Source organism: Eumetopias jubatus, unplaced genomic scaffold (assembly GCF_037043125.1).
Source record: "Eumetopias jubatus isolate StellerSeaLion01/CBP00866 unplaced genomic scaffold, mEumJub1_p1.0 scaffold_10, whole genome shotgun sequence".
Taxonomy (NCBI): Eukaryota; Metazoa; Chordata; class Mammalia; order Carnivora; family Otariidae; genus Eumetopias; species Eumetopias jubatus.
In genome coordinates this window covers 104,828,274-104,852,124 of record NW_028274816.1, presented here as the reverse complement: position 1 = coordinate 104,852,124, position 23,851 = coordinate 104,828,274, and the positions used below count along the sequence as shown (strand labels likewise).

The 23,851-nt window shown below is 55.6% G+C and overlaps 1 protein-coding gene and 1 long non-coding RNA gene across 3 annotated transcripts in view; one reads left to right on the top strand and one right to left on the bottom strand.

Annotated features, from left to right (window-relative positions):
• Positions 1 to 9,053: 9,053 nt before the first annotated feature.
• SRCIN1 (SRC kinase signaling inhibitor 1) overlaps positions 9,054 to 23,851 on the bottom strand; it is a 64,809-nt gene continuing 50,011 nt past the window's right edge. Inside the window, exons 16-23 of one of the 2 annotated variants that reach the window (XM_088028292.1) lie at positions 23,442 to 23,688; positions 22,776 to 23,010; positions 20,983 to 21,137; positions 20,556 to 20,708; positions 19,881 to 20,003; positions 17,014 to 17,598; positions 15,961 to 16,107; positions 9,054 to 10,089 (exon numbers count right to left, since the gene is read on the bottom strand). In XM_088028292.1, coding sequence (XP_087884418.1) covers positions 9,955 to 10,089; positions 15,961 to 16,107; positions 17,014 to 17,598; positions 19,881 to 20,003; positions 20,556 to 20,708; positions 20,983 to 21,137; positions 22,776 to 23,010; positions 23,442 to 23,688 — 1,780 coding nt within the window. In that variant the 3' untranslated portion in view covers positions 9,054 to 9,954. The remainder of the gene's footprint in view (positions 10,090 to 15,960; positions 16,108 to 17,013; positions 17,599 to 19,880; positions 20,004 to 20,555; positions 20,709 to 20,982; positions 21,138 to 22,775; positions 23,011 to 23,441; positions 23,689 to 23,851) is intronic. The other variant, XM_088028293.1, reaches the window with a different exon arrangement.
• LOC114198379 (uncharacterized) lies at positions 14,001 to 21,095 on the top strand. Its single transcript, XR_015769346.1, has 3 exons — positions 14,001 to 14,129; positions 18,897 to 19,024; positions 20,606 to 21,095. It is a non-coding gene; the product is annotated as an uncharacterized LOC114198379 (long non-coding RNA).

Sequence of the window (23,851 nt, the reverse complement as noted above, 5' to 3'; positions counted from 1 at the left end):
CGCATCGGTCTCCCTGCTCAGTGGGGAGTCTGCTTCTCCCTCTCCCTCTGCTGCTCCCCCTGCTTGTGTTCTCTCTCTTTCTGTCAAATAAATAAATAAAATATTTTTAAAAAGAAGAAAACTCCATCCAACAACAGAATACACATCTTTCTTAAGTGCACATGGAACATTCTCCAGGATAGACCATATGTTGGCCATAAAACAAGCGTCAATAAATTTAAGAGGATTGAAATCACATGAAGTTTGTTCTCCAACCACAGTGGAATTAAATCAGAAATTAGTAACAGAAGGGGTGCCTGGGTGGCTCAGTCGGTTAAGCATCTGACTCCTGATTTCAGCTCAGGTCATGATCTCAGGGTTGTGAGATCGAGCCCTGCATCAGGTTCCATGCTCAGTGGGGGAGCCTGCTTGGGATTCTCTCTATCCCTCTCCCCCTCCCCCCAATAATAAATAAATAAATCTTTAAAAAAATTAGTACAGAAGAAATAGTGAGAAGTTCACAAATATGTAGAAATAGAAAAATTCACTCCTAAATAATCAGTGGGTCAAAGGAGAAATCACAAGGGAAATTAGAAATACCTTAAAATGAATGAAAGCAAAAATACAACATATAAGTGTATGGGATGCAGCCAAAGCCGTGTTTCAAGGGAAATTTGTAGCTGTTAATATCTGTATTAGAAAAGAAGAAAGAGGGTGCCTGGGTGGCTCAGTTGGTTAAGCACCTGCCTTCGGCTCAGGTCATGATCCCGGAGTCCCAGGATCGAGTCCCGCATCGGGCTCCCTGCTCAGCAGGGAGTCTGCTTCTCCCTCTGACCCTCCCCCCTCTCATGTGCTCTCTCTCTCTCTCTCTCTCTCTCTCAAATAAATAAATAAAATCTTTAAAAAAAAGAAGAAAGATTTCAAGTCAATAACCTAACCTTTCACCTTAAGATACTAGAAAGAGAAGAGCAAACTAAACCTAAAGCAAGCCAAAGGGAGGACATAATAAAGATAAGCGTGGAAATAAATAAAATAGAAAGTAGAAAAAAATGGAGAAAATAAATAAGACTACAAGTTGATTCTTGGAAAGGTCACCAAAATTGACAAATATTTAGCTAGACTGGCCAAGAAAAAAAGAGAGCTAAATCTCTGCTAATTTCATCTTTTCCAAGAACTAAATTTTAGTTTTATTAATTTTATAATTTTTAAATTAATTTTCTTTATTTTTCTATTTTTGTGGCTCATTAAGGAAATGCAAATTATAACCACAGTGAGATACCACTTCACACCCACTAGGATGGCTTAAATCGAGAAAATAGAACACAACACATGTTGGTAAGGCCATGGAGAAATAGGGACACTGTGAGAATGTAAACTAGCACAGTTGCTGTAGAAAATAGTTCAGTGGTTCCTCAAAGAATTAAACCTAGAATTACCATAGGACCTGGCAATCCCACGCCTAGGTATATCCTCAAGAGAAATGAAAACATACGTCCACACAGAAACTGGTACATGAATGTCTATAGCAGTATTATTCATAACAGCCAAAAGGTGGAAACAAGGCTATTGTCCATAAATGGATAAACAGATAAATAAATCATTGTATATGCATACTATAAAATGCTATATTATTTGTTCCATAAAAGGAACAAAGTACTGGTACATGTTATAACTTGGATAAACCTTGAAAAAATTATACTAAGAGAAGACAGACACAAAAGGTCACAAATTCCATGATTTCTTTTGTATGATATATATCTAGAGTGAAAAAAACCCATAGGGACAGATTAGAGGTTACTAGGGAATGGGGTGCAGTGGGGATTGGGAGAGACTGCTTAATAGGTATAGGGTGTTTTATGGGGTGATAAAAAAAGTTTTGAAACTAGAGAGAGCTGGTGGTTGGACAACATTGTGGACACACTAAATACCACTGAATTGTACATTTAAAAAAGTTAATTGTATGTAATGTGAATTTAGTCTCTTTTAAATTTAAATTAAGGATACTCATAAATATGATTGTATTAGAAATTGAGATAAATACTAAATTCAGAATAATTTTGGAAGCTTTTTTTATTTTTTTAAAGATTTTATTTATTTGACAAAGATCACAAGTAGGTAGAGAGGCAGACAGTTGGAGAGGGAGAAGCAGGCTCCCTGCTGAGCAGAGAGCCCGATGTGGGGCTCAATCCCAGGACCCTGCAATCATGACCTGAGCTGAAGGCAGACGCTTAACCGACTGAGCCACCCAGGCGCCCCTGGAAGATTTTTTTGTAAGTTTTTTTTTTTTAATATGACAGAGAGAGACAGCGACAGAGAGAGGGGACGTGAGAGAAGGAACACAGCAGGGGGAGTGGGAGAGGGAGAAGCAGGCTTCCAGCTGAGCAGGGAGCCCGATGTGGGGCTCGATCCCAGGACCCTGAGATCATGACCTGAGCTGAAGGCAGACGCTTAACGACTGAGCCACCCAGGCGCCCCTGGAAGATTTTTTTAAAAGACTTATTTATCTATTGAGAGAAAGAGTGTGAGCAGGGGGAGGGGCAGAGGGAGAGAGAGACAAGCAGACTTCCCACTGAGCCCGATCCAAAGACCCTGAGATCATGACCTGAGCCAAAATCAAGAGTTGGACACTTAAGTGTCCGACTGAGCCAACCAGGTGCCCCAGAATTTTTTTTTTTTAAGAATTAGAAAATCTTGGTGGGAATGTAAATTGGCGCGGCCACTATGGAAAACAATATGGAGGTTTCTCAAAAAATTAGAAATAGAAATACCATATGACCCAGTAATTCTACTTCTGGGTATTTATCCCAAGGAAATGAAAACACTGACTCAGAAAGATACATGCATCCCCATGCCCACTGCAGCAATTCCAATTTCAAAGAAGATGTGGTATTACATATACAATGGAATATAGAATGGCAATGAAAAGGAATGAAATCTTGCCATTTGCAACAACATGGATGGATCTCGAGGGCGTTAAGTGAAATAAGTTAGACAGAGAAAGACAAATACCATATGATTGCACTTATATATAGAATCTCAACAACAAAAAAAACTCAACCAAATAGACAAACAAAAAATAAGCTCATAGATACAGAGCACAGACTGGTGGTTTCCAGAGGTGGGGGATTAGGGATGGGTAAAATGGGTAAATGGGGTCAAAAGGTACAAAATTCCAGTTATAAAATAAATAAGTCATGAGGATCATGTAGGACTTGATGACTATAGTTAATAATATTGTGTTGCATCTTTGAAAGTTGCTAAGAGAGTAGATCTTAAAAAGTTATCATCCTATGAAAACGATTCTGTAACTATGTTTGGTGACGGATGTTAACTACTGTGGCGACCATTTCACCATGGACACAAATGTGGACTCGTGTTGCACACCTGAAACTAAAATAGTGGATGTCAATTATACCTCAATTAAAAAAAGAAAATAATCCTGTTTATGATAGCATCAAAGCTTGTAGAGAGATAACTACAAAACATTGCTGAAAGAGATTAAAGATCTAAATAAATGGAAAGATAACCCATGTTTAAGAGGATTTAACATTGTTAAGATGGCTATATTCTGTAAGCTGAACGACAGATTCAACACAATTCCTATTAAAATCTGATTTTTTGTCTTTTTGGCAAAAATTGACAAGCTTATCCAAAATTTCCTATGGAAACGTAAGGAACCCAGAACAGCCAAACAGTTTTGAAGAATTTTGCTGATTTTAAAACTTACTACCAGTCAAAACAGAGCGGTGCTGGCATAAGGCTACATTTCTTTCATGAGAAACATGTCTTTTTTTTTTAAGATTTTATTTTTAAGTAATCTCTACGGTCAATGTGGGGCTCGAACTTACAACCCCGAAATCAAGAGTCACATGCTCTACTCACAGCCAGACAAGTGCCCCACGTGAGAAACATTTCTTTGGGAAAACTCCCAATGTATTTGAGTTGAACTAAGAGGAATGGGGATTTTTCCTTGCCATTCTGGCATGGGCAGGTAGAAGGGCCATGAGAGTGGTCTGAGCTAAGGCAGAGAATCTGGATAAATGGGGTCAAAAGGTACAAAATTTCAGTTAATTTTGTGGGACGGTGACCAGGGGTATGGGATGGAGCTTCCCGCCAGGTGTCATTATGAGTAGTATCCAACAATCAGTCCGAGTCAGCAGGTGTCAAGGGAGCCTATCATCCGCTAATGGGCATGGTGGCCGTGAGCCCAAGGCCCCGCACCAAGAATTGGGAACTCTGGAATGCTGAAGCCACTCCGTGACCCAAGAGGAAGAAAATGCCTAGGGGCTCAGAGACGTGCAGACACTGATGGAGAAAATGAGGGCTCCCCTGGGTTTCGGTCGGGAAAGCAGTCTCTTTTCTCTTCCCAATAAGGATCGGACTCTGAGGCCAGCTGGTCGGATCCCTGCTTTGCCCCATCAGCCTTCCCCGTCAGTAAAATGGAGCTAATGAGCCCCACAGGCCACGGTGTCAGGGTTAAAGAGACACTTAGTGGAAGTGAGGAGTATCATAAAGCATTAAGAAAGCACGGCTATTGGAAGGGCTAAGTCTTGGGTTTGACTTCTGGCTCCATCCCCTCATAGCCACAAAGGTGCTGAGGCTCAGTTTCCCCTCCCTCAGCCAGAGGATTGTTAGCTTGAGTGAGTCCAGGGAGGCATCGCCTGCCCCTGCCTCTAACTGATGGCTCTGCACTCGCTCCTGCCCCTCGCCCCCCATCTTTTCTCCGCAGCGCAGCCAGACGTAACTTCCGAAATAGTGTCCGGTCACGTCACGCTCTTACTTAAAAAAGCCTCCGATCGGCTTCCACGGCTCCGAGAAGAAATCCACCTGCTTTACCACATCCCGCAAGATGGGGCTCCTCTGACGGGGTTTCTGCCCACCAATCTGACCTCATGGCCTGTACCCCTTCCCCTCCTCACTCTACGTGGCTTTTATCCATCTTCCAGGACCCACCTCAGGGCCTTCTGCCTGCGACACTCAGCCACCAGCTGCCACGTAGCCACCCGAACGTGACCTCATGGCTGGTCACCCTCTCTGCGTGGTCCACGTGACTGTCACAACCTGCTTCCCTGGGGCAGCTCACCATCGGGCACCCTGCTCAGGTATCCGGGTGGTGTGTTGGCTTGGCTCCCCCGCCAGACGCTGAGCCCCAGGTACCATGAGGTCAAGCAGACATTCGGTCGGCATTCGAAGGGTGAATGAAGGGCCTGGTGTAATTCCTGGCATGCAGTTGATGGTCCCTTTGTTACTCGATCTTGAATTATCAGTGAATGGGGTGATTGTCGGAGATGAAGGGGGTTTGGGCCACTTTCCCAGCTTTCTGGGAATAGGGCACAGAAGAGAAGGCAAGACCTGCCCACATTTTAAAAAGGACATAAGCGATGAGGCCTGGCTGTTGGAGGGTCTGAGGGCTGCTCAGCGGGCAGGGGGGATGGGGGGCCCATGGAGTGTGCCTTCCTCCCAGACAGGGAGCCATCCTCAACCTCTGTCTCCAAAGAGGTTATTGGCCTTTAGGGGAAAGACTGTGACGGGGGCTCCCGTGAGTTCTGGAAGAGTGTTGCTCTAGGACAGTGTCATTACCTCACAGGACAGAAGGCCTGGTGTTTGCTGGAGGAGGGACAGGACACCCACAGGCCTCAGTCAAGCAGGAGAATGCCTCGAAGAGCAGCCTCAAGGACCCTTAGAACATGCTGGAACAGTGGCACAGCCTTCAGAATTCCAGGAAAACCCCTTCAGGACATCTGGTCTACTCAGCGGTGGGGCAGACGGGATTCTGATGTGGTGACCTGGAGGGGTTTGGGCAGCTTGCTGGCTACAAGGTCAGGGTTTAGGACTGCCACCCAACCAGAATCAAGGGTAAATCTCCTCACAGGGGTCTTCCAATTTCGGGGGACACCATCAGGTAAGTGGGGCTGCTAGGCCTTTGAGAAGGAGAAAGCCAAAACGCAGCATGATTGGGACTGAAACTACATCTTTGGACAAGTATTTTTCAAACTGTGGGTTTTGACCCATTAGAGGGTCATGAAGTCAATTAGATGGGTTGTGACCAAAATGTTTAGAATTTAACAGGAAATAGCAGAGTGCATTGTATGTCATAAGTGCTCTCTCACTGTGTGTGTGTGTACACGTATAAACCATTGAGATACAAAATGTATTTCTTACTTAGTTTGGGTTTTTTGTTTGTGTGTGTGTAATTTTCTTTTTAAAAGTTTGAAAGCTGCTGCTCTTGAAAGGATGGGTGATACCATGAAGGATCATTCCACCCGAAGGGCAGGAGGCCAAGACCTGACCCAGGGAGGTAATCAGACCCTCCTTGGGTTTGGGGGAAAAGCACTGGGTTCGGGGTCAGGCAGAGCTGGATTCAAATCCTCACTCTGCATCTTACTGGTTGTAGGACACTGAGCAAGACACCCAACGTAATGTAAGCAGTGCCCGCAGCTACCTCGCCGATGGTGGCAGTGACTCGCCTAGCGCGGGGGCTGGCCTCCCACGGAGTCAGTGGTGTTCCTCTCCAGTGTCCTGGATGATGTGGGTTGTCTTGGGTCCTTGGGGCAGCAGCAGCCCGAGGGACCCCCGTTCCTGCCCCTCCTCTTTCAGGCCCTGCCGCGAAGCTGCAGGGCAGTTACCTGCCAGGGATCCCCATCTCCGCCCCATCCATCCCAGCCCCTTCCAGGGTGAAGGTGAGAAATAATGAGACAGCAGCCTATAGAAAGGAGATCCAGGAGAGGAAAAAGAAACAAGTTTTATTTAAGCCCCAAACACTCGGCTAGAAAAACCGGAAAGGAAAGAGAGCAGGGAAGTGAGAAGAAAAAGGACATTAAAAAAGAGAGACAGAGAAAACACAGCAACCCTTTTCCATTTAGAAATTGTCAAGTTACACTGACAGAGGTCACGGAATATCCACAGAAGCCATCACTGCTACAGCAACACGGGCCCTACGGGGTGGACGGGGCAGGGTGCGGAGCCGGGGCTCAGCCCGGGGAGGGGGGACCCCACCTGGGCCCCCAATCAGAGCCTCGGGCCCGGAGGCTCCTGGGGAAACAGCGTATTGTGGAAGGGGCGGGAGAGGAACCCCCCATGCGAGTAACACAGCACAGTGGGCGGGGGCGGGGGACCAGGTACAGGGATCCCCCCAGACGTCTTAGTTTAGTTTTCTCTTGGTCAAGCACACACTGGTGGACAGAGCAGTGAGGCGCATGCAGCGGGCTTTGGGAGGGCGGGGGGCTGGGGGCTCAGGAGGGGAGCCGAAGCGAGGGGTGCAGGGTCGATGGAACACACACGCAGGCACTCCCACACGCCTGGGTCTACACACCTGTGCACACGCACAGGCCCACACAACGCAGGTCACATGCACCTCCACGTGCAGCCCTCTGTCCACGCATATGTGGCCCGCACGCATACAAGTCTCTCGCAGCCACGCGCGTCTGCACACACACACACACACACACACACACACACACACTACACGCCCTCTCATGCGCAAAGCCCCTCCGTACCAACATGCAGGTGGGCACGTGCTGATGCCCCAGCAGGGAACATGCACCGAGTGCACTCGCCTCCCCACACACACGTGTGGAAGGTCACGCCTGTGCACACACACGCTTCCCTCCACACCCGGGCAAGAGGACCTGGGCCGGCGCACATACACACACAGGCTGCGCACAACTCCACACAAACGCCTCTCAGCCCGGAAATGTGCAGGAGCCAAAGGGAAAGGAAGATGCAAATTCCACTGGGCGCTACGTGGGCAGATGGGGTGGGGCCCACGGCTCCCTCCGTCTGCCCCTCGAGGACGGACACCTCCTCCTCCCCCCACAAAGGGACATTCAACTCAGGACAAAGACGGTGGGGCACACATTCAGGTCACAGGGCTGGGGGGGCAAGCGAAAAGTGGCAAGCAAAGAGTAATGGAGTGGAGGGAGGAGGGGGCACCACTCCCCCCTCCCCTCCCGATCAGGGGTTCTCTGTACAGCCAAATCAAACCGAACCGTTTCACTGGACCACGGAAGCCAGGCCGATGTGCCCATCCTCCAGCCCCCCTCCCCCGCCAAAACAGCGGCCAGGGAGAGGGTGCCGTGGTTTTCATTTTTTTTCTTTTTTAAATATTTATATATATTTATATTACGTATATTATATATATATAATATGTAAATATATTTTTAAAACAATATAAAATGTTAAGACACTTCACTTAAATGTAAAGAGTTGCCTGCAATTAAAAGTAATTGCATCATTTATGAGGTCCTTTTTTTTCCTATTTTCCAAGGGTTTTTTTTTTTTTTTAGGAGGGATTTTTTTTTTCCTCTTCTTTTGTTATTTTTCAAAAAGGCCTGCTTGCCTTTGTACAAAAATGATCCAAAGCTAGAAAACAAGGATGAACCAACAAAAACAAAACAAAACAAAAAGAAAGAAATGAAGAAACACAACCCCAGTCTCCCTTCCCTCCCCAACCCTCAACAGCTCCCCTGGCTTTCCCCAAACACTGACCTTCCAGCCAGGCCCCAGGGACTAGGAGGTTCTGCCCCTTCAATGGCTCCTTCTTTCTGTGCTCACTCAGGGAGACTACTCCCAAACCCTCCCCTGTGCTTACCCCACTTTGTGCTCCACATAGGAATCCTGCTCCCCAGAGGCCCTACCCTATCTGCCTCTGCATCCCCCACCCACATACCACCCCGCCCCCCCCCAAACGGCCCCTCACTGTGCCCTCTGGGGGACCCGGGGCTGAGAACCAAAACTGGTCTTCCTCCCCTTCCCAGGACCTGGTCAAAAGCCTCGTTGGCCCAGCCCCTGCAAGGCAGGCATCCACAGGTTGGGTCTAGGGGCACTGGCTGGCTGGTCAGGCCTCAGGGACCCTCAAAGATTTTACCAGGGGTCACCAGCTCCCCATTTAAAAATCATCTCACCCCTGAAAACCCTCAAATCTCAAAGAGGATGGTTAAAGGTCAAGTCGCTTAACCTTTGGGTCAGAGCTGTCCTCACTGCCCCCCCATCAGCCCCTCTCTATTCCCCCCACTTCCCTCACCACGAGACCCTTCCCACCCTCCACGCCCCCAAATCTAGTTTTCTAGGCCCTTCATTCTTGCCCACCCCCATTGAATAAGTTAATGTCATTTAAAGTGCTAAATTAGGAAACCAAAAGTACCAAATAGCCCTCCTCGGGGCTGCCCTCTTCTGGGGCAGTGACCCCAGTGTCAGGCTGGCTGTTCAACCGGCTGCCCACAACCCACTACCCGGAAGGGCCCGCTCCTTGCTCGGCACAGGCTAGGTGGTTTCTCACCACAAGAAGGGAGTCCCAGGAAGCCAACTCCTCTCCAGCACACACAGATTCGAAGGCCTCACACCCGCCCCAGGCCCCCTCAACCCTGCCTCCCTGCCCAGCCCATCCATCTTGACTCAGGCCCACAGGGGCATGAGCGGAAGGGAGTGGAGCAGCGGAGTTCGGTCACAGCAAGACTGGGCAGCTGGGGCACCTCCAGGGCCAGAGTCTCCCTGCCAGCCTGATAGTGGGGTTGTTCCAACGTCCAGAGTTTCCTCCAGGAAGGTTTCCGAGGATGGGGAGAGGGGCGTCGCCGCTCCAAGTCTCCGTGGCTCAGAGTTTGTTTGGAGTGCTCTCAGGAAGGGAGCATAGGGTGCAGGGGCTTTAGGATGGACGTGGAAGGAGGCGTGGGTAAAAAGGGAGAGAGGATGGCAGGAGGTGGGCCATTTTGGAACAGGAAATCGAGGGAAGGTGGTGTGTTTTGGTTTTTAGTTTTACTGTTCTGCTTTAAAAAAAAAAAAAAAGATAATTAAAAGTGAATCAATTTAAAAAACCAAAAACACCAACAGGGGATGGGTGTAGAGAGCTGAGGAAGGCCACACCTACGGCAAGCCAGAGACTAGGGTGGGGGCGGGGTAGAGATGAAGGAAGAAGAGCAGGGAGAGAAATGGCAGGGGTGAGGAGGGCGGACAGGCTGAGGTGGAGGTGGAAGGGGGCTTCTAGAAGGAGATGGAAGAATTCCTCGCCCCAAAGGAAGTCAATACAGGGATAGAGGTTCTGGAAGCCGAGGGCTTTTCTGAGACTGGGCTCGAGGTCTCATTTGACCCGCTCATCTCTTTAGATGGTTTAGTGGCCTGGAACAAAAACAGGGGTCAGGGGTCAGAGAGAGGATGGGAGTTCCTTCATGCTGGCCCCCAGCTGAAGTTTTAAAAAAAATGAAAAGCCTCCACAAATCCAAGAGAAAATTAACCGCAAAAGGCCTCTGGAGAGAGTGAGCCCCTGAGATGGGGAGGAGGGCGCCACAGTGGGGGTGCAGAATAGAGGGGGTGAGTATAGGGCTGGACCCAAAGGCTTGGGGACCGGGGTTGCTGACAGGAAAGAGAGCAGGTGGAGGAGAGAGACCAGAGAAGCACAAGGGAGGCCACACCCAGGACAGGTGGACAGGGAGATAGGAGTGAGGAGGACAGGGGACAGGAGGGAGAAGCCAGAGGTTAGCTGCCACAGGGGTGCGGGGCGGAGAGGGGAGCGGCCCCAGCTCGGAGTAGGTGGGCTCTTAGTCTCAAGGGGCCAGCACCCCAGCCAGACCCTTTTCTGACCTTTACAGGAGGCTGATCCTAACCAGAAGGTCTTATGGGGACAATGTGGGACAAGCGGGTCCTCCCGGGGGAGCACTACTCTGAAGAACCCACCCCCAACCCCACCCCACCCCCAAGCTGGAGGAAAAGGCACTCACTGCTTCCAGCCTCTGGCCCAAGGCAGGAAGCCCCGCTGCAGCCCCTACAAGTGTTCTCCCAGCTTCCCAGTGCTCGGCTAGTTAGAAACAGCCGCACCTCCTCCCACCCCAGCAAACTCCCTGTGTCTAGACTAATTCTGGATGTTTGTGTATGGTTCCAGAGCCATCTGCATCACCTCCAGAGGAGGAGGTGTCACAAATGCAGATTCCGGGGCCCTGCTCCAGAATCTCTCTCTGGCTCAGGCTCAGTAACCTGCATTTTGGGCAGGCACCCTAGGGGACCCTGCTGCACACTTCACTTTGAGCACCACTGGGTTGGGGCTACACGGACCGGGTTTCTCTCTGTCGTATTCACTGCCCCCCCCCGCCCCTCCCCTCCCCGCCTTGCATAGCTACCAGTGGGATAACGGACTGGTTTTGATTAAAAAAAAAAAAAAAAAAAAAGAGGAAGGAGGAGGGGAGGGCTGGAAACTGTGCTGAGGCTCCTCGGGCCCCCTCCCGCAGCAGCTGCGGTCTGGGCAGGGTGCCTCTACCACCCCGCGCCCCCCCCCCCGGGGGAGCCCCCGCTGCTGGGCGGGCTCTATCAGACCCCAGCAGGGGCAACCAGGACGCCTCAGGCAGCCTGACCGGCCGACCGGGGACTCGCCCTTGCTGTTGGTGGCCCCCACGGGCTCTTCCACCCGCGCAGGGGCTCCCCTGGGGTGTGCTGCTCGCCCCGCAGCGCAGTCTACCTTTTCTCTTGCTGAAAATCCAGGCAAGAGGCTCCCCGTTTGGGTCTTCTGACCCCTCCCCCTCTTTCCTGTCGCAGTTCGTCTGGACTCACAGAGGCTCCAGGGCCCCAGCCACAAGATCCCTGGATTCACTGGGGCTTTTGCCCGAGGGGCATGTGCCAGGCCTGGCCCCTGCTTCCGGGGGGAGAGGCGGGGGGGGGTCCCAGTACCTGGGCCCAGAGACAGCCTCACGCCGTCTGACTCCGGGTCACTAGCCGTGGGCTCCAGGCCTGCCCCTCCCATCCCAGCCTTTCCCATTCAAAGTTCTTGCTCCCAAAGGCGAGTGGGCGGGGAGCCCCCTGCTTGTCTCCTCACATCTCACCGCCTCCCAAGCAGGCTGCTGATTCCTTCCCGGCTGGCCTCTTTGTTCTCGACCCATCTCTCTAGTTGAAAGCTTTTTCTCTTCCTCCCCTTTAGCATTTGTCGAGAGCCCGGGTCTGTTCTGCGCTTTGGTCTTTGGAACGCCCGCCTTCCAGCTTGGGCCGCCACCTGACTCCTGCACCGCTCAGGTGACAGTCCTCACCCGGGCGCTGGCCCCTTTCTCCCGCCGCCAGCGCGAGGCCTTTCTGCAGTAGCCGCAGGGGCGGTCAGTGGCTTGCATGGACACCCCCGCTCCTTCCTCGCGGAGACCCGGGCGGCTTGTACTGCTCTGCGAGCACCCGTTTGCCCTCCCAGCCGCCTTCCCTCCCGGGTGACTGGCCGCAGGGACGCATCGAGCCCCCTCCCCTGAAGCTGAGGGAGCACATGCCCATCGTGCCCCATGCCCTCTCCCGGGCTGCGGAGGTTCTCCGGTAACACAGCTGCTGTCTCTGGAGCTTTCTGTCACTTCATTTCACCCACCAGCCCTCTCCTGTCACTTCCAAGCGCGTCCAGAGAAGCAGAATGCTGTCACCTTCAACTTCCAGCCGAGGTGGGGGGGTGGCGGGGAGAGACGGGAACGGTTAGCAGGGCCTAGCGGGCTGAGCCCCGCACCCCTACTCTTCCTGCAGGTCAGCATACTGCCCCACCCCCACCCCCCCCAGCCCTGTGACACAGATCTCCGCACAGGGACAGGTCACCTTGTTGTGGCAGACCCCGCTGGCGCCTCTTCCAGGGCCACTCCCAGTGTCGCTTCCTCCGCTGCCCACACGCCCTCCTTCCTGATGAAATCTTGCCCGGATCAGGCCCTGGGCTATCAGGAGAGGTGGGCCTTTCCCCCAGCCCAAGGGGGTTGAGTCCCGAGCAATCTACCCAATTCGAGCAATTCCGTTCTCCTTGCCAGTGACTGATTAGGGAACGGACAACGGGAAGAGAGGGGAGATCAGTTAGGGGCTTCTGGGAAAGGTCCTCCTGCTCCTGACCCGATCTGTGGGCCTGGGACCCACCCTCCCACCCTGGGAGTGAAGGCAGCCACACGGGGGGTGGGGAGGCAGGATGACAGGACAGCAGGACCGTCTGAGGAGATGCACCAGGGGGTGCAACAGATTTCTGAGCCCTAGTAGAAGAGGAGGGGTCCATGGTTTCCCATCTGCAGCAGGCCCGGGCTCCTTGCACCCCTGCGAATCTGGCTACCATCCCACCCCTGGATCTCCAGCATGACATCTTCGGGCTTTTTCTCAATTGTTTCCTCTGGTGTCTTTGTAGTATAAGGCCCTGTTGCAGCCCCATCTCGGAACTCTCTTCCCCCCATTTTGGTGTTTCTGGTCCTCACACTTTTATTTTCCTTTCCCTTGTCATTATCAAAGGCAGCTTTGAGCCCCAGGTGTTAGAACCACGTGACGAGAGAAAGGCCTCTGCCCAGCGCTCGGCGCTGACAAGCGTGCAGACCATGACCAAGTGCAACTGAGGACGACGGGGACTGTCCTTCGCAGGGCACTTGGGGGCTTTCCCAGTTCCTTCCCACACCTGGTATGATGTGACCTCAGAAGCCTGCTGCTGGGTTTTCGTCTCTATTGTACAGATGAGGGAAGAGCCAGCAGAAGGCAGAGGACTTTGACCAAGTTCCCAGCCTGAGCTGATAGGGAGCGCTGTCCAGGCCCAGAGGACAGAGGGCCAGGTGACCCAGAGTGGCTGGAGCAAACTGAGGGTGTGGGGCGGAGGGCGCCAGGAGAACCGGGAGGAAGGAACCCAGGCTGGTCATGGAATTGCTCTGGGCAGCCGGTGAAGGACTTTTGATTTTCTCACCTGGCAGGGAGCAGTGGGCCTGGGTTTGAAGCTGGGGGGATGACATAAGCAGATCTGCAATTTACACACATCCGTCCCCAGCCCGCAGGTCTGGGAAAATAGATTAGAGGTGACAGAGTGACAGGGAGACCCTAGAAGGGCATGCATTTAGGTAACGAGGCATAGGATGGTTTTTATCCCTGCTTCTTTAAAAAATGTCCACAAAGAACGTATATTATTTTGTTAGGGAGAAGGTGCTTTGTAACGAAAAGCAACCAGAAAGTGAAAGCGAGAGGCATGGCCCTGCCTGTGGCCCTGGGGGCGGGGGGGGGGGGGGGGGAGACAACCTGTACAGTAGGTGGTGAGGGAGACTCCCCAGTGTGGGAGGATGCCCCGGGGGTGGGTGACATTTTCTGAGAGGCAGCCTTGGGCTCAGAACGGAGCCTGGGGCAGGGATAGATGGCGCTCTGGGAGAGGAGTGTGTGGTACGAGGAGCAAAGAGGCCCAGAAGGAAGCGGGGCCCAGCGAGGTGAGGAGTGTGCAGAGGAGAGACGCCCAGCAGGGAGCCAGGAGGGTCAGGGTGAGGGCTGGCCAGGGGGGAGGGGAATGGAGGGCCTACACAGCATCCCCATGAGTGTGTGTGTGTGTGTGTGTGTGTGTGTGTGTGTGTGTGAATGCTTGCGGCCCCAGAAGGCCTAGCCGGGCCCTGGGGGGAGGTTGGAGGGAAGGCCGAGTGGGCTAGGGACTGAATGGAGGCCACAGAGGTGACAGAGGTGACAGAGGGGCTGGAGAGAGGCTCTGGGTGCCCCAGGACAGGCAGTCAGGGTGAGAGATGGCCGAGCAGTTACAGCTAGAGAGGCTGAAGGCAAGGTGTGTATGGGGGAGGGGACCAGGCACAGGGTGCCAATCCTCCTGCACCCTCGCCAGCTGCATGGCCGTGGCTAGAGCCTCAGTTTCCCCATCTCTCGAGTGGGCATCAGAAGGACCTTCCTCAGAGTGGTATGGCGATCGGGAAACGAGAGAACCCGTGTGTCTGGCACAGGGAGAGCCCCGCGCATGTCAGCTGCTGTTCTGGACACGAAGGATGGACATGGGATGAGGGGGACCCAGGCAGTGTGGCGGCAGGACAAGGAGCTGGGGTGGGATTTGCACGGTGTGTCCGGGGACCCACGAGGAAGATGGTGGGTCAGCGGGGGGCCGGGGAGGAGAGCTGGTCAGGGGCGGGTGGGGCTGGGATGGCCGTCTCCGCAGGGCCCTCCAGGGAACCAGCAGCCCAGGGCTGTCACAGGGCCGTGGGGTGTGAAGGGCTTTGTGATTCCTGGGTCCCATCCTGGTTCTGATGCCACCTTGCTGTGTGCCCTCGGGAGGCCCCTTTCCTTCTCTGAACTGCTCCCTCGTCGGTGAAGAACGGAGTTGGACTTGCCACTTCTAACCTATTGCCTCAGAGCCTAGAACCTTCTTCAGGTCACAGCACCTGGACATTTCACAGCGCCCATTCCCACCCGGCACCCACAACAGGCCTGGCACGCAGGAGCTGCTCAGAAATACTTACTGAACCAAATGAGTGCACGAAAGGTCTCTCTCAATATCTAGGTCCAGGGACCACCCTGCACCTTCTGACCAGGCCACGCAGTGGGCCACAGGACAGAAGCACCCACGGGTGGGGCTGTCACTTCTACACTGGCCCCAAGCCCGCTGACTACATCTGACAGAGGGTACAGCATCCCTGCCGTCCCCACCCCACCGGGGGGGCCACAGTACTTCTCCCTTTCCCCGTTGACATCAGTGCAACCCACCAAAGCCCAAACACTGAAAAGCAGATGCAAAATTGGTTTCTCCCTCAGCTGGGAGATGGCCTGAGAGCCAAAAGAGAGGACTGATGACAGCGAGGTGCCCCCCAGAGAGCAGGGGGCGGGGAGCAGGGAGAGGAAGCCAGGCAGAGGCAGGAAGACAAAGGGACATCGAAGCCCCCTCCCATACCCCAGGGCAGGCTGGGCCTTGGCGCGGGCCAGCGGGGACATAAGACTGCTGGGTCCCTCTCCTCCAGGAGCAGCTGGGGAGAGGGTCTTCTCTGCCAGGTCGGGGGGGGGGGGGTCCTCCCGAAAGGGGAGTGGCCTGGTTGAAAATACATGTTCTAAACCAGATCCAGAGCGCTGGGGTTGGTAGGAGGAGGCAAAAGATGGCTCAGGGGACCAGTGGGGCCGTCCTGGCAGGGAGGAGCTCTCTGGGCTTTTGGCAGGAAGGTGGCCACAGGCGTGCTGGCAGGAGCCGCCCGGCACCCAGCCCGAGGGCACAGCACCGCAGGGGAAGGGGAGGGGCCAGGATGGGCCGAACCCCGCCCCCCACGGGGCCACGCCTACCTGCTGCTGGGCCTGGATCCTCATGTACTCCGCCCTCTGCTTGCCGTGCTTGCCTTTGTCGGGGCTGCCGGCCTGGCTCTGCACTGCCTTCAGCCGAGAGGCCCCTGGAGTAACCACCTTCATGGGTGGCACGCTGCCACCACCACTCTGCAGGAAGATGAACAAGGTGGGGTTGAAGGTGGGATCACACAGGAATCCTAGGTGCTGGGTGGGGTCTCTGGGGCTGGGTCCTCTTCAGTGGGCCCTTTGAGGGCTAGAGACCTTTGGACCTCCCTGCCTCCACATCCCTGGCCAGGACCCAGGTCCACTCTCCGAGGCCAGGGTTAAGGTCTCCCTGCAGAAGAGGGACAGGGGCCCCCCCAGCCAGGTTCCCAGCAGCTCCCCAGTGAGAGTTCTTTGGTGGTTTCCTTGAGTAGCCCAGGGGCAGCAGGTGCCTTCTGGGGAGGCACTTCTAAAGTGAGAGTCGCTGCCATCACCCGCCCTCAGGGTGGACCCAGACCCTTTTCTGGGTCTCCCAGAGCATGCCTGAGATTTGAGGGGGGTCTTTATGACGGCAGACAGAGTGGGACCCACATCTTCCTCTGAATGGGAGGATGGGGGTGAAGTCTCCCTAGAGATGGACAAGTCCAGCTCCTCTGAACCACCCCAGGTACCACCCTGTCCAGGACTCCAGGGATTCAAGAGGCGCAGACAGAGAAACAACAGAGGCAAAGAGAGTCAGACAGGAGAGGGGGGAGGGGAGCGTGGGGATGGAAAAGGAGGAGAGAACTTTATTTGTTGGTTTATAGGTACAGAGCAGAGGGGAGAGGACCCGGTCCCTGCCAGGGCTGCTAGGGCTGATCCCTGGGTAGGCCAGCTTCCCAGCCTCCCGGGGCTCTCCCTGCAAACCCCACCCGGCGCCGGGCTCCCAGGAGGCTGGCAGGAGCTGACAAAAGGCCAGTGGCAGGAAGGGGCTGGCATGGTGCTCCTGCAGCCCCCCACTCCCTCCAGCTCTGAGGACCAAGAGACTAGAGCATGAAGGCAGGAGGAGAGGCTAGGGGAGGAGGCAGCCACCTGGGGACTGGGTGGCAGGGGTGGGGGGCTGCCGGGGGGTCCCGCGGCGAGGGCTGTGCCCATCTGGCTCAGGGCAGCTTCTAGTTCCCGGAGTGTCTCCTCCAGGCTGTCCATCTGCTGGGTGGTGGCACCTCTCACTGTGCAGCCTAGGCCTGCAGCAGGCTGGGGCCTGGGCTCCCCACTGCAGGGTTGGGCATCCTTTCCGGTGTCCTTGGGGGTCTTCTCTGGCTGGGTCTCAGCAGTGGAGGGCTCCTGAGTGCCATCAGGGGCTGGTGCCCAAGGGCAGGGGGCCCCGGCTCCTCCTTCCGCTGGGCTGTAGCTCTCTATCCCCAGTCTCTTCAGAGCTGCCCCTTCCATCTCAGGTGCCAAGCAGCTCCTGGGCTGGGAAGCCTTGGCCACCACCTCTGGCAGGGCCCGGGCACCATTGCAGCCCCTCCCGCTGCCAGCCAGGGTCCGGGGGCACGGGGTGGGGGTTGTCCTGGGACCAGCTTCCTCAGGCCTGGCCTCTGGTGGGGAGGGAGGCCTGGGGGTACACTCCGTCAAGATGATCCGGGGGACGCAGAAGGCCCTGGGGCTTGGGGCAGCCTGCGGGGAGAGGAGAGATGAGGGAGGGTCTGATCCCGGCAAACGGAACGCCCTGAGCTGGGATGGGGGGTTAGATGCGGGTGAGCCCAGCCCCTTCCTTGCACAGATGGGAAAACCGATGCAGGGGAGGGTGGTGACTGAGTTTACTCAGCAAGTCAGAGGCAAAGCCGGGACTGGAACTCAGGTCCCTTCCCACCCCATACTAGGGTCCCCCACTTTCTGGCAGGGACGCCGGTTTCCCCGGAAGCACAGATGCAGGCCTACCTCTCACTGCCCATGTTAAACTCCGGGAGCAGGGCCCACGGGCACTACCAGGAGTCTGCCCATCTGTGCAATAACCGTAGCACGGAGTTGGTGGAGAATTCAGTGCGCCCACGTGGGCGTGTGCTTGGAGCAGTACCCAGCCCGTTGTAAGCACTCGGCCAATATTAGCTCTTTGTCGAATTGACCTGAGTGGCCTCTGGCCTCAGAGGCTGGGGCTGTCGTGCTCTTCTCAGGCCAGAGACTCCTGGCCCCCTCGCCCCTTACTTCTGGAGCTTTCCCAAGGGCTTCATAGCCTCAAGGGGCAGGGCTCACATCCCTCGGCTGCACAAATGCTCCGCAAAGCTACAGCACTGCTTCTGTGTGAGCGTTGCCTGCTCTGGCTCTGGGGGAGGCCCCCACTCACTAACCCCCAAATTGAGTGAATTCTGGTCTAATTCAGACCAGCAGAGTCTTGTGCCAGGCACTGTCATATACGTCTTCATCTTGAGTTCTCACTATAACCCACGACAGGGTGACTGCTTCTATGGTCCCCACTTGACAGATGAGGAAATCGGGGGTGGGTGTCATGTGATTCTCCCAAGGTCACTCACCCACAGCTAGTTAGTGGCAGAGCCAGGATTTGAACCCAGGCAGTCTGGCTCCAAGTCCAGTGCTCTTTCCACTAAAAGGAGCCATGGGGGAGATTCTGGGGGGGCGGCAGCAGGGACCTCAAGCCCCCCTCCCAAGGCACCCCACCCAGCCCTGCCACCTGCTTACCTGGATGGAGACTGGGAAAGCAGAGAGGCGACCCATGCCTGCCTGGTTCCACGGCCCACTGGTGCCTCAGGATGCAGAGGGTAAGCGAGCTCAACCAGCAGAGGGGCTTTGCCCCCTGGGCCCCTTCAGGTCTGGCTCCCAGAGGCCAGAGAGAGGCAGGGGCTGGGTGCAGTGGGTCAAAGTGCCAAGGGCACGGCCAGCCCAGGGGGCACCCCCTGCACACTGCTCATCCCCGGATGGCTCCTTGGACCGCTCTGTGCTCATCCTTTGCCCAGCAGATGGTTTGTCCACCTGTCTGCTCCCCCTGGCCAAGGAGTCAAAGCACCACAAGTCTCAAGCCAGGCCAGAAATTAGGTGGTGGCCAGCATGGAGCCCACAGTGACCCAAAGGGAACCAGACAAGGCGGGTGAGTACGTGTATGGGGGAGGCTGCCCTTCTCAGAGCAGAGGCTCTCCTGCCCCAACCTGACTGGGAAGAGGGAGGGATTCCCAGACCACTTCCTCCAGTGCCCCCTCCCTGAGTGCAGTCCCCTGGGGGTGCAGACAGCAGGTTCACCCCAACGTTCCCAAGAAAAGATAAAGAGAAAATAAGTGCAGCAGGACAACAGCAAGGACTGAAGTTAGAGAGAAGGAAGAACTTCCCAGTGCTGAAAGAGCCAGCCACCAAGGAAGGGCATGACTTTCTTCTACTCCAAGTTCCCTGACCACTGGGGCCACGCAAGAGAGGGAGGCTGTAAGTGAGCCTTTCTCCTGGGGTGTCCTGACCCCCAGTGCAAGGCATAGGTTCTAGTGGGAGAGCCCCACCAGGCACCAGTGGCTGAGGAGGGGCTTCTGGAGCAGGGGCTAGGCCAGGGCTCAGGATGAAGTCAGATTTTGAGTTGGACCTAAAGTCATGTAGTGAGCAGGATCCAAGCTCCAGTCTTGGACCAAGACAAAACCCAGGCTCTGGGTCAGCCCTAAACTCTGGCTGCAGCTTGGAACAAAATACCCAACTCAGAATCAAGCCTCTAAGAAAAATGCGGCCACGGCGGGGGGCGGAGGGGGCGCGGGGAGTGGGGGGGGGCGCCGGGTACCAGACTGCTAGAGTCTCCACACCTGTCCTTGGAGACGTGGAGGGGTGAGTCCAGGCAGGCGGGGCTGTGGGAGCAGCGGGACTTGGGGAGGTGACTGGCGTGTTAGCGGGTTAGCGTGAGAGGTGAGGAGAGGAAGGTGTGGAGGCACAGGCAGAGAGAGAGCCGTGAGAGGTGGGGGGCAGCCCGTTACCTTCCATGTGGGGCCCTGGGCTGAGCCCCCAGGGGGCCCCAGATCCTGGGGTGCCAGCAAGGTGGGGATCGGCTGGCGGCGGGGCGTGGGGGGGAGGGAAGACACTGAGCTTCTCTCAAACACCTGGGGAGCAGAAGGTGGGGGCAGGTTTGGAGAAGAGGGCACAGGGAGGACAGGGGTGCTGGTCTAAGGCCCACAGGGAGGGACCCCAGCCTTATTCCTTGGCCCCTCACCATGCTCACTGGGCACTCTGCCCTCTGTCTTGTCTCCTCCTCCGGAGGCCTAGGTGGTCAGGGTCTCCAGCCACTTGGGGAGGGGGGCTGAGAACACTTGAGTACGGGCAGGGAGCTCAAGGTACTTGGGGATCGGTGTGTTAAAGCACTCTGTTCTCAGAACATTCAGGGCTGGGTGTGTCAGAGCCTAGGGGGTCTCGGGGCAGTTGTGGGGATCTCAGAGACTACAATGGAAACACTCAACCCTGCAAAGACCCCCTCCCCCCATTTTACAGTGGCAGAGAAATCGAGGCAAGAAGGACAGGTTCCCGTATAGGCCAGCCCTCGGCAAGAGCACAGGACCCCAGTCACCCCCGCCCCCAGCCCCATACCCCGGGGTCAGCTTGGTGGGGAAAGGGAGGGGGCTGGCTGAGGCCTCGGGACCAGGTATGCCCCGACCTACCTCTAGCTCGGCGATGATGCGGTCCTCATCGTCCTCATCTTTGATGGCAGACGCCATGATGGGCGGCGTGGAGGCCGGGCGGGCCACCTCGGACACGGTCCGGCGCAGCTTCACTTGGGGCTTCTGCACCTCCAGCTCCTCGGACTCGGCCTTCTGCGAGGCCCAGGCCCCCGTCAAGACCAGGCTCTGCCCCCCTCCAGCACCAGCTCGCGTCCTCGGCCCCATCAGTGCCAGACCACTTCCTGCCCCAGCTCCTCATCTGCCGCCTCTGCTGTCCCCTGTCCCCTGCCAGGCGGCCCCCCCTTCCCGCCGTGGAAGCCCGAGCTGGAGGCAGAGTCGCCCTGGGCCAGCCCCCTTCTTTCCTTCCGCCCCAGAGGGTCTTCAGAGGTCCCCTCGGGTATCCCGCCGCCCCAGGTGGGGTTGGTACCTTGATGAAGGCCGAATCCTTCTTGCTGGTGACCACCACCTCTCCCGTGCGCGTGGTGGTGAGGCCGTGGGAGGAGGGGAAGCTCCGGCGGGGCGGGGGCGGCGGGGGCGACTTGGAGGGCTTCTCTGTGCGGTACCGAGGCACTGTCAGCTCATCTGCGGGCAGCCAAGGGGCTGGGGGTCAGGGGACCCTTAACCTTGGAGTCCGGGCACCCAGGGGAGAAACGTTGCTTCCTCCTCTGGGGAGGAGGGGAGAGGGAAGCTCAGGGAGAAGACACGGGCTCCTCCTCCTTCTCTCTCACCTCCTGAAGGAACCAGGCCCGGCACCCCTCTCAGTTTACTCAAAGTGTGGCCCACTGGGCCACCGACCAGCAGCACCTGCAGCACCTGGGAGCTTGTTAGAAATGCAGCAGCTCAGGTCTCCCCCACAGCTGCTGAACCAGAATCCACATTTTGACGGACCTTCCGGTGATTTCACGCACACATTCAAGTTTGAGAAGCGCTGTCCTAATCCATCCGTCTCTTTCCCCCTGCCCTTCAGCTGCGGCTCTGCACCAGTCTTCCTCTCTTCTCCATCAAGAGACAGCGGTTATACTTGCAAGAGCCCGACGCCACCCATCAGGGGCTCCCTGCCCCTGTTTCTTCAGGGGTGGGGGCGGTTTCCAGGGCAACCTACAGAAAAGTCACTCAAACCCGACCCTCCTCTGCCTTTGAGCCCCAGTGGCTTCCCATGACCCCAAACCATGTCCATGCTCCTTGGCCCAGCATCTTCCACGCATGCCAATGTTTCAGCTTCAGCTCTGCTTGCTCCTTCCTGGCCTGAACCCCGCTCAGTAACACCAAACACACCCATCCGGGCATTTGCACGTGCTGTTCCCTCTCGCTGAAATGCCCTCGCTCACTGGCCAGGGAAAAGCCTACTTGTTTTCAAGACTCAAGGGGAAATGACGTGCAGTGATGTGCAGTGGGAAGCCCTCCCCACCCTCCCAGGGCCTCCTGTAGGACTGCACCCCACTGTTGCAGTTAGCACCCACATCCCGTGTTTGGTCTACACACTGAGCAGGGCCTGGGACAGATCCCTTTGCTACACTGAGCCTTAGTGTCCTCATCTGCAAAATGGGAATAATTACTGTAGCTGTCTCCTGGGGTTGCTGCAAAATTGTAAGGATTAATACATAGAAAGCATCTGGGGTAGTTCCTGTCACATAATATGTGCTTGATAAGCAAAAATGCTAGTATTACACCCCCACTGAATTTTAAGCTCCTTGAAAACAAGCAGTGTCTTTTCTCCTTATCCCCAGCACCCAGCACTCAGTACCCAGCACCCAGCAGGTGCTTGACAAATACAGAGAACAAGAATGAATAAATGAAGGAATGATGACTGCTATTTCTGGTCGGATTTCTGCCTCCCCCGTGAGTTCGCAGGCTGGTGTTTTGGGGGGGGGAGGGACACAAAACCATGTCCACAAGGACCAGCACCACGCCCGTCTCGGCACGGCCAGGGTCAGAGCACACGCTTGGTCACTCTTGGCCCGGACTTGCTCTCCTCCCTGTGTGGGCCTCTCAGCCGCAGTCAGGGCAGTGGGGAAAGCCCCCGATGAAGTCCAGCTCCCCCCTGTCCTCTGGGTCTCCCCAGCTGAGGGTCAGGCTGCTGAGGCCCCAGCACCTCCCCTCTCCGGTAGTCTGACCCCAGAGATTCTCCCGCCCAGGTGCCTCCCCCATCAACCCGAGAGCTCCTGAAGATGGGGTTCCCCTCTTCTGGGCTCTTCACCAGTCCCCTACCGGCCCCCATACCTGAGCCCCTCCTTCCACTTGGCTCTGTTCGCGGGGCTGCCTTCTGGCCATGGGGGACTTTGGGGGGCTTGTGGTCAGGGGTGGGGGCCAGGCCTGGGTGGGCCTTGCTCGCACAGTCCAGGTCAGGGATGGCCTTCAGCAGCTCTGCCTGTGTCTCTTCCAGCAGCCGGTTGATGTCCTTGGCGCTGTACTGGGTGAGAGCTGCTCGCTTCTCCTCCCAGTCTCGCTCAGCAGCCTGGAAACGAGGAGCGGGGGTCAGCCCTGAACAGGGGCTGCAGCCCCTTGCCCCAGCCACACGTGCCAGGAATGGAGAAGGAAATTTGGGGGACCCTCAGACTTCTTGAGTATTCTCTGCTTTCCCTGTAAGTCTGGAATGCCACCACCATTATATACTACTCTCTTGATAATACTTAGCCCTATTTTGGAACATTCTACTCTGTTTCATTGACCACACAGTCTATTCTTAGGCCAACACCACACTGCCTTGATTGTTATCGTTTTAGAAAATGTTTTTCTGTCTGGAAGAACTCATGCCACCATCAACGTGTCTCTCAGACTTCCTTCTCCCCCAGGAAAAAGTACCCACGTTTTGGCACTTCCCAGTCTAGGACGGTGGTAAGAATGTGTGAGCTGAGGTCATGCACCCCCCAGTCCTGGGCCCAGCACCTCAACAGACACAGCCTTGTCCACGCTTCTCTTGCCAGCAGCATCCAGGCCTTTGGTGGGGTTGCTCCCCTTGGGAGTAGGAGGGGCTCCCTCGGCCGGTCCACTCAGCTCGTGGAGGTTCAGTGGAGGGCTGGGGGGTGGCATTTCGAAGTCCAAGCTCTTGTTGAAGTCTGTCTCAGCCGTCACCTTCTTGGGGGACTGATTCAGGAGGTTGTTGGGGGGTGGCCACACACCTTCGTCCACTTGCCTGGGGTTGGGAGAGTCAGGAGCAGTTGTGAGGCCCGCATGTTGGTGGCCCCATGCAAGCGAAGCCTGGCCTGGGGGAGGCAGGGTGCGAGGAGGGCTCTGAGAGCTTGCAGGACAGATGGAGGGGCCTGGAGAGGAGTGACCTCATCCAGCATCAGGGAGAG